This window comes from Emys orbicularis, chromosome 5 (assembly GCF_028017835.1).
Source record: "Emys orbicularis isolate rEmyOrb1 chromosome 5, rEmyOrb1.hap1, whole genome shotgun sequence".
NCBI lineage: Eukaryota > Metazoa > Chordata > Testudines > Emydidae > Emys > Emys orbicularis.
In genome coordinates this window covers 145,706,316-145,714,543 of record NC_088687.1, presented here as the reverse complement: position 1 = coordinate 145,714,543, position 8,228 = coordinate 145,706,316, and the positions used below count along the sequence as shown (strand labels likewise).

At 64.1% G+C, this 8,228-nt stretch overlaps 1 protein-coding gene across 1 annotated transcript; it reads left to right on the top strand.

Annotated features, from left to right (window-relative positions):
* Positions 1 to 6,819: 6,819 nt before the first annotated feature.
* LOC135879714 (nanos homolog 1-like) lies at positions 6,820 to 7,428 on the top strand. The gene has a single exon (XM_065405766.1). It carries the CDS (start codon positions 6,820 to 6,822, stop codon positions 7,426 to 7,428), a length of 609 nt encoding a protein of 202 aa, XP_065261838.1.
* The last annotated feature ends 800 nt before the right edge of the window (positions 7,429 to 8,228 follow it).

The following is an 8,228-nucleotide window of genomic DNA, read 5'->3' as shown; positions in this document are numbered from 1 at the left end:
AAGATGGGAGCAAGCAAACGATATGCAATGTAAAGTCACACATCTAGGAACAAAGAATGCGGGATACTTACAGGAGAGGGACTCTGGCCTGGGAAGCACTGACTCTGAAAAAGACTTGGGGGTTGTGGTAGTCGATAATCAGCTGAACATGCGATGCTTTGGCCAAAAGGGTGATTCTGGGATATATAAACAGGGGAACCTTAAGGAGGAGCAGAGAGGCTCTTTTCCCTCTGTATCTGGCCCCAGTGCAACCGCTGCTGGGATCCGGTGCCCAGGTCTGGTGCCCACAATTCAGGACGGATGTGGATAAATTGGAGAGGGGTCAGAGAAGAGCCAGGAGAACGGTTAAAGGATTAGAAAACCTGCCGTGTACTGACAGACGCAGGGAGCTCAGGTTGTTTGGCTAAAGAGAAGGTTCAGGGGAGACTTGATCCCAGTCCGTAAGTACCTCCCTGGGGAAGAGAAATTTGATAATAGACGGGGGCTCTTCAATCTAGCAGACAAAGGTCTGGCAAGATCCAGTGTCTGGAAGTTGAAGCGAGACAAATTCAGACCGGAAAGAAGGTGCAAGATTTTAACCGAAGGTAAGGAACCATTGGAACAGGTTCCCGAGGGCTCTGGTGGATTCTCCATCCTTGGCCCTGTTTAAATCAGGCCCGGCTGTTTGTCTAAACGCTCTGCTCTGGTAAGTGTTGGGGGGGACGCTGTCTGCCAGGAGGTCAGACGGATGATCACAAGGTCTCATGTGCCCTTGAATCTATTAATGTATGACACACACACACACACCCTTTCTGCAGCAGCCTCTGGCTCCAGCCCTGGGCCTTTTAATTCACGGATTGGTCTCTGAGGCCAGGGCACTGGCAGCAGCTGGCCAAGCGGGGCACAAGTGCAGAAGGCTGGGCCATGACTGTGCAAGAGAAGTGGGGTGCAGATGTCCCACCTGCCTGGGCCTCACCCCAGACTTCTGCCCTCACTGAGGCAGGTGTGAGGGACACTCTGGAGGGGATGGGCTGTACCATGTCCCAGCTGCAGGCCCCTGGTTGCTGTGGAGTGGTCCTGGGGCCGGTGCTCTTGGGTGCCCTCATGGCCCCAGCCTGGCTGTTCCCAGGGCCTGGAATGGGGATCTGTGCAGCACACTAGGAATGCCTGCCACCCCTTTCCCCTGGGGACCGGGGTGAGGGGGGAACCTGGGCCCACCTTCTCCCAACCCCGTCACTGGGGGAAGGGCTCCCACGTGGGAAGAGTCTGCACAGTTTTGCGTGGGCCGCAGGTGGCTGCTGAGCAGAGCTGGGGTGGAGCTCAGCGAAGGCTGTGGGCTCTGATTCACCCCTTGTTGTCCATCAGGGCAAGGAGGTGCCTGGGGAGGGGGAAAGGCACATTCAAAGAAATCAAAGGGCACAATGTGTGGGTAACCTGTGGAACTCACCGCTGCAGGGTACTTTGCGGCACATAGCTCGGACAAGGAACAGACACGGGTGGGTAAGATGAGCATCTGCAAGGACACACCGGCAGGGCCAAGTGGGGAAATAGCTGGCCCTGGGGATGCTTATGGGACTTTCAGATCTAAGAAATGGCCCCAGACCCCCGTGTTAGCTAGTGTCTATGCAGGCGGGCGTGTGTCTGGGTGGGATAAAGGTGGGGGGAGCAGGGGGCTGCAGAGACAGGCTCATGGAAGAAGGAGCAGGTGAGGTGAGGGAGGGACGGAGGGAGGGGAGAGGCAGGGGCTGGTGGCAGAGGATGCTGAGGGCAGGGAGGGCAGCGGAAAGCTGCTTTGATGGGAGGAGGGCTGGAGACGGGGGTTCCCGATGGGCCGCTGCTGCTCTGGCTGAGGCTGGTTATTGGCCTGGGGCCTGCCAGGATCTGGTGTCCCCCGGTGGGTTCCACTAGTTCGTGGTGAGGGGGGGGGCACTTGCCTGCCCCAACTGCCACCTCCCCACAGAAGCACCCAGAGGTGGGCATGCTTCTGTTGGGGGTGCTCTGCGCTGGTGCCCAGCTGATGGGTGGGTGGGAGTGAGCAGCTGACGTGCTGAGATCCACCCAGCGCGTGACATCCAGGCCATGCAGGGGGGCAGGAACTGCAGCACCACGTACTCCAGGGTCCAGCCAGTTTCCCCCCGTGCAGACCCAGCGCTTCCAGTCCTCGGCCGCTTCCCATCAGCCCCTGGCAGCGCCACTAGCGCGCTGAGCGTTGCCCGGGAGCCAGCCCGGTGCAGACTGCTCACTGCAGCCCCGGGTACCGGCCCTGGTCCTGCCTGGTGCAACGGCATCGCCTCCGGGCACTGCTTGTGGGCAATACAGAAAGTCCCAGAGTGCACTGCTCCAGCTCCAGCCGCAATGCATGCTGGGATACAGGCTCTCCCGGGCTCAGAGGTGCTGGTGGCTGCCCTTGGCTCCAGGTCGCCGTTCCCTGCGCTGTGGGGGCTGCTGGCCCGGCCGGGCAGCCCCAGGGCTGGTGTCTGCTGCTCTGGCCCCTGGCTGCGGGCTTGGGAGATTTGTCTACATGGCCGTTGGGAGGGCGCTGGTGCCTCCCAGCTGCGAACTCTGCTGGGGCTCACACACCGACACCAGCAGCGCCTGACTCCTGGGTCCATCCTGGGTGGATCCCTGGGAAGCAGCCGTACCCTGAGCACTGGCACGGGGGGGGGGGGGGGGGGAAGCCCCTTCCCTCTGACATGTCCAGTTCCCTCTGAGCCCAGCTCCAGGGGTGGCAGAAGGGGGCCCGGGCTGAAGTGGGGGCTGGATTCTCTGCCCAGCCAGCCTAGCCCAGGTGGGCTCTGGGTCCCCGGGGCTCTGGAAGGGCAGCGGAAAGGAGAAAGGGACCGAGCGAGCGAAGGGAGAAGAGTTTGGAGGGGCCCAAGGGGGGGGGGCTCTCGCCTCTCTTGGCTTGAATATAAAGGGAGCTTTTGAGAACCGGCTGCCTGGACTTTCCCAGCCGCAGGAAATCAAAGGCGAGGCCCCTCCCCCGCCTGCCTGAGGAGGAAAATCCGGGATTTGGAGCTGGGGGAGCTGGGCCTGTTGGGGTCCTGTCCCGGGGCAGCAGCTGCCCCCAGCACACTCCTGGCTTACCCCTGCCAGATAACAAGGCCATCTTCCTCAGCAGGGCCTGGGCCTGCTCATCAGGGCGCTGCTACCCCAGTCCCCTCTTCGGGGCGCACCCCAGCCAGCTAGGGTCGTGGTGACGTCCCAGTGGAGAGACATGGCTCTGAGCTCCCTGCACGGGGCTCATCCCTGGGGCCAAAGGGTTGGGCTGGGGAGAAGCTTCTCCAAGATCCCCCGTGCTGGGCCTGCCCCTGCTGCTGGCTCAATGGGCGGGGAGGGGGAGATGCTGCCCTAGCCCCCTACTGGGCTCAGCCCTGATGCGGAGGGGTGGGGCTGGGGGTGCTGCCCCGTGGAGAGAGGTTACCTTGAGCTCCCTTTGGCTGGGCTCCTCCCATTTGCACTAACACCTGGCAACGTTTTCATTGCATGCAGGAGTCTTCTCACTCCTTGCCCTAAATGGCTGAGTAGGGGGGCGGTGCTGGGTTAAACGGCTGCCACGCTCCGCCCCAGAGGTTGCTGCATTTGAGAAGCGGGCGAGGTGATTCCTGTGTGTGCAGCCCGCCAGCAGGGCTGGGCTAAGTGCTGAGTAGCTGGGCCTGGCTTTCAGCTGAAGTGTCCAGAGCCAGACCGGGTGCAGGCCCAGCGGTGCAATACTTGATAGCAGAGAAAACAGCAGGGCACTAGAGGGCAACAAATCCACCCCCGGCCCTCCCACGGCTCCCTCTCCTCTCTGGGGACCGCTGGGAGCTCCCACTGCTCAATGCTAGAGCCATGCAGTGGGGTCACTCAGTGTTATCACATCACAACAATAAAAACCAAACCGTCCCCCTTGGGCCGAGCCCAGCCTGGGAAATTTCAGCCCAAAGAATTCAAGTTCTGGGAAGTTAGAAGCAACTGACAAAGGGCTCGGAAGGGAAGTGCTTGGGCAGCCTAAAGCCAAGTGCTGCTCCTAGCGCCGGCTTGCGGGAGTGGATCTGCAGGGCCTGGCAGTGGGGGTGGGGCGGTTTTTGGCTGTCAGCGGGGGAAGGATTGGGGGTCTTACGTTTCGCTATGAAGGTGGCAAGGTTCAGGAGAAACCTGATTGCCAGTCCACAGCCAGGGGCGGCTCCAGGCACCAGCGCACCAAGCGCGTGCCTGGGGCAGCAAGCCGTGGGGGGCGGCCTGCCGGTCAGTGTGGGGGCGGCAGTCAGGGAGCCTTCGGCGGCTTGCCTGTGGGAGGTCCGCCGGTCCTGGGGCTTCGGCAGTAATTCGGCAGCGGGTACGCCGAATCCGCGTTACCAGCGGACCTCCTGCAGGCTTTCCTGCCGAATCCGTGTTACCAGCGGACCTCCACCAGGCGCGCCGCTGAATCTGCATTACCAGCAGACCTCCCGCAGGCACACCGCCGAAGACAGCCTGACTGCCGTGCTTGGGGCGGCAAAATACATAGAGCTGCCCTGTCCACGGCCAAGGACCCGGCCATAATAAAGGCCCATTCCGACAGCCTTCCCTGGGCCTGTCAGTGCCAGGGCCCCCCGCTGCTTTGGGTCATGGAGATGTGCTAGCTGGGGCCCGGGCCATTAACAGCTTTGGTGTTGACCATCAGCACCTTTTTACGTATACTGCCAGGAGCGTGCCTGGCACCGTGTGGGCTAATACAGGCCTGGGCGGGGAGCCAGACCCCCTGGGCAGCACTGGAGTGAGATGGTTTAATAGCCTGGTGGTGCCATCCAGAGTGGACTTGTGACCTCCCCTTTGGTCCCCAGGTGCAGCACGGCCTGGACGGGCTGAACACGCGGCTCAGCCGCAGCTTCTGGCTATCTGGAGCTGGGGAGCGGGATTCCTGGCTGCTGTCACCACGTGGGCTCAAGGCTGGGGGCCAACTTGACAAGCAGGGGCAGTGCCTTCCCCAGCAGGCGATGGTCCTTCGCCACGGCTCCCTGGCGCTGGGCGCTTGGAGTCAGCACTTATCCGGAGGGGAGCGTGCCCCTCCCGAGCCACCCAGCCTGCGCCCTGCAGTACAACCAGCTCAGGCTGCTGCGTTTGTGAGATCAGGACTGGCCCCTGCCTCAGGTTCAAAACCCTCCTCTCCTGCGTGGAGCCAGGCGGCCCCCAGGGGAGACTATGCAGTGCTGCCGGCTCTGTGCTGGGCGAGAGGCCCACCGAAGGGCCTGGCCCCAAGGGCTGGGTGTGAGCCCTGGTGTAATGCCACCCCCGGAAGGGGCTGCATTTCAGAGGGAGCTCAGGAAAATGCCTGTGTACACAGAGGCGATTTGGGTCCCTTTGGGTTGGGACGTGGGAGGGGAACAGCAGTTACCGTTTCAGCCCTCGTGCACTTGGTGGCTGCACACGAGGAGCCTCTCAAAGGACCCCCACGTTCGTCCCAGGGGCCCCTGCGTTCCACAGACACCGGAGGTCCCCTCCCTTCTCTGGGGGAGAATGGTTCCCATTGGAAATGCAGACTCATGCTCGAGTCCCGGACCCCGGGGCGGGCAGCCCGCGGCAGTGCCAGCGCCCAGCAGGCCCGGCTTGTCGGGCTGTCAGCGTGTCTCTGTGCGACAAGGTGTCCCACATTTGTACTTGTGACCTGATTCTTTACCCCAGGATCTTCCCCTGGCCGAAGCTGATCTGGGCTGGCCTGCCCCATGGTGGGACAAAGACTCTAGTCCTGGATTCTCCCTTGGCTCAGCGCCTGGGCTGTGTCCCTGCAGCGAACAAGGGGCGTTTTCCCCAGGGCTGCAGCTGCTCGGCTGGAGTTTTGCTCAGGTGGAATTTCCCGGCAGCTCTGATCCACTCCAGGATTTGGCTGCTGTTCGGATCCGTTATAAACACCCTCTCCCCCTCCTCCTCCTCGGGGCTTGCTGGGGGGACGGGGGGTTATGTGACTTACTCCAGCGCAGGACATGCCCTGAGCAGAGAGGGGTCCCAGGATCTGTCCCCGAGTGTCCCTGGAACCAGTGATCAGAGCAGGGACCTGGAGTCACAGCTCCCCAGAGCCGCTCCACAGTCAGAAGAGGGTTGAGACTAAAGCTAGGGCAGCGCCTTCCTCTGGGGCTGCCAGCGCACAGACATCCCCTGGGGAAGGGGGAGCCTGGCACGGAGCCCCCCGCTGGCACATCAGAAATACTAGCTCCAGCCCTGGGCCAGGAGCGGGGCCAGTGGGAACGGCTGGCTTCTATCCCAGCTGTGGGAGAGGAGCAGGGATCGAATGGGTTAACGTGGGGGATGGGGATGGGAGCCAGGACTCCTGGGTTCTCTCTCCGGCTCTGGGAGGGGAGCGGGGGCTGGTGGGTTAGAGCTGGGGGGGCTGGGAGCCAGGACTCCTGGGTTCTGTTCCTGGCTCTGGGAGGGGAGAGGGGGCTGGTGGGTTAGAGCAGGGGGGGCTGGGAGCCAGGACTCCTGGGTTCTCTCCCCGGCTCTAGGAGGGGAGTGCGGTCTAGTGGTTAGAGCAGGAGCGGGATCCAGGACTCCTGGGTTCTCTGCCGGGCTCGAGCCTGCCTCTCCCCTGGGAGCCCCAGCGACGCTGCGTGGCTCCGGGTTACCGTGGGCAACTGGCCCACATTTGTCCCGCGTTTCCCCACCCAGGGGAGGCGCCGGGAGCTCGGCCAATCGGTCCGGCGCGGAGGCCCCCGGCCGCTCCCCCGGGGATGCGCTGGCGGCAGGGGCCGGCCGCGCCGCTCCCCCCGCCCCGCGGTGCCGCAGCCTGCGCGCGGGCAGAGTCCAGCCCGGCTTTTCGCTGCCTCTGCGCCGAGCCGCGGCCGGGCTGAGCGCGGCTCCGGGGCGGGCGGCGGGGCCGGGGCGATGGCGTGTCTGGAGCGCCGCTGTCGCGACGCCGCCACCTTCGACTTCTGGACCGACTACCTGGGGCTGTGCGCGCTGGTGGGCCCGGCCCGGCCGCCCGCCGCCCCCGCGCTGCCGGCTGCGCCCTGCCCCTGCGCCCTGCGCGACGGCGGCTGCTCCGCGCCCGGCCCCGCCGCCGCCCTGCGCGACCTGGAGCAGCGCTTCGCCCTGCTGCGCCCCTTCCAGCCCGCCGGCGGCGGGGCGCTGCGCCCGGGCCGCGGCCGGGCCTCGGAGGGCGGCTGCGCGGCCGGCCCGGGCCCCTTCGAGCTGCTGGGCGCGGAGCGCAAGGGGCGCAGGGGGCCCCCAGGCGGCGGCCGGGCCAAGCCCGAGCCCAAGATCTGCGTCTTCTGCCGGAACAACGGGGCGCCCCAGGAGGTGTTCGGCTCGCACGTGCTCAAGAGCCTGGACGGCCGGGTGCTGTGCCCGATCCTGCGCGCCTACACCTGCCCGCTCTGCAGCGCCCGCGGCGACAACGCGCACACCATCAAGTACTGCCCGCTCTCCCGCCAGCCGCCGCCGCAGCGCGCCCTCAAGGGCCGGGCCGCGGGCCGCCGCCTCCCCCTCTTCTAGCGCCGGAGCCAGAGAAACGCCGCGTCCCGCACGCACCCCGGATTGCACACGCACCTGCATTGCACGCTCGGCCGGACACACGCACCTGCATCGCACGCTCAGCCTGACACACGCACCTGCATCACACACGCACCTGCATTGCACACTCGGCCTGACACCCGCATCCACATTGCACACGCACCTGCATTGCACGCTCAGCCTGACACACGCACCTGCATCGCACGCTCAGCCTGACACATGCACCCGCATCACACCCGCACCTGCATCGCAAGCTCGGCCTGACACCCGCATTCACATTGCACACACACCTGCATTGCACGCTCAGCCTGACACACGCACCTGCATCGCACCTGCACCTGCATTGCACATGCACCCGCATCACACACGCACCTGCATCGCAGGCTCAGCCTGACACACGCACCCCCATCACACACGCACCTGCATTGCACGCTCAGCCTGACACACGCACCCCTGATTGCACGCACACCCACATTGCATGCTCAGCCTGACACACACACCTGCATTGCACGCTCAGCCTGACACACACCCCTGCATCGCACATGCACCTGCATTGCACACTCAGCCTGACACATGCACACGCATCACACACTCACTCCGATTTCACGCTCGGCCTGACACATGCACCTGCATCACACCTGCATCTGCATCGCAAACTCAGCCTGACACATGCACCAGCATCACATCCGCATCACACTCACACACTGGATTGCACACTAATGCTGACACACACCCCACATTGCACACTTAGCCCAACACACATCCTGCATCACACACCCACA

Excerpts from the sequence above, each read along its gene's own strand:
- LOC135879714 (XM_065405766.1), top strand. The coding sequence starts at position 6,820 with ATGGCGTGTCTGGAGCGCCGCTGTCGCGACGCCGCCACCTTCGACTTC.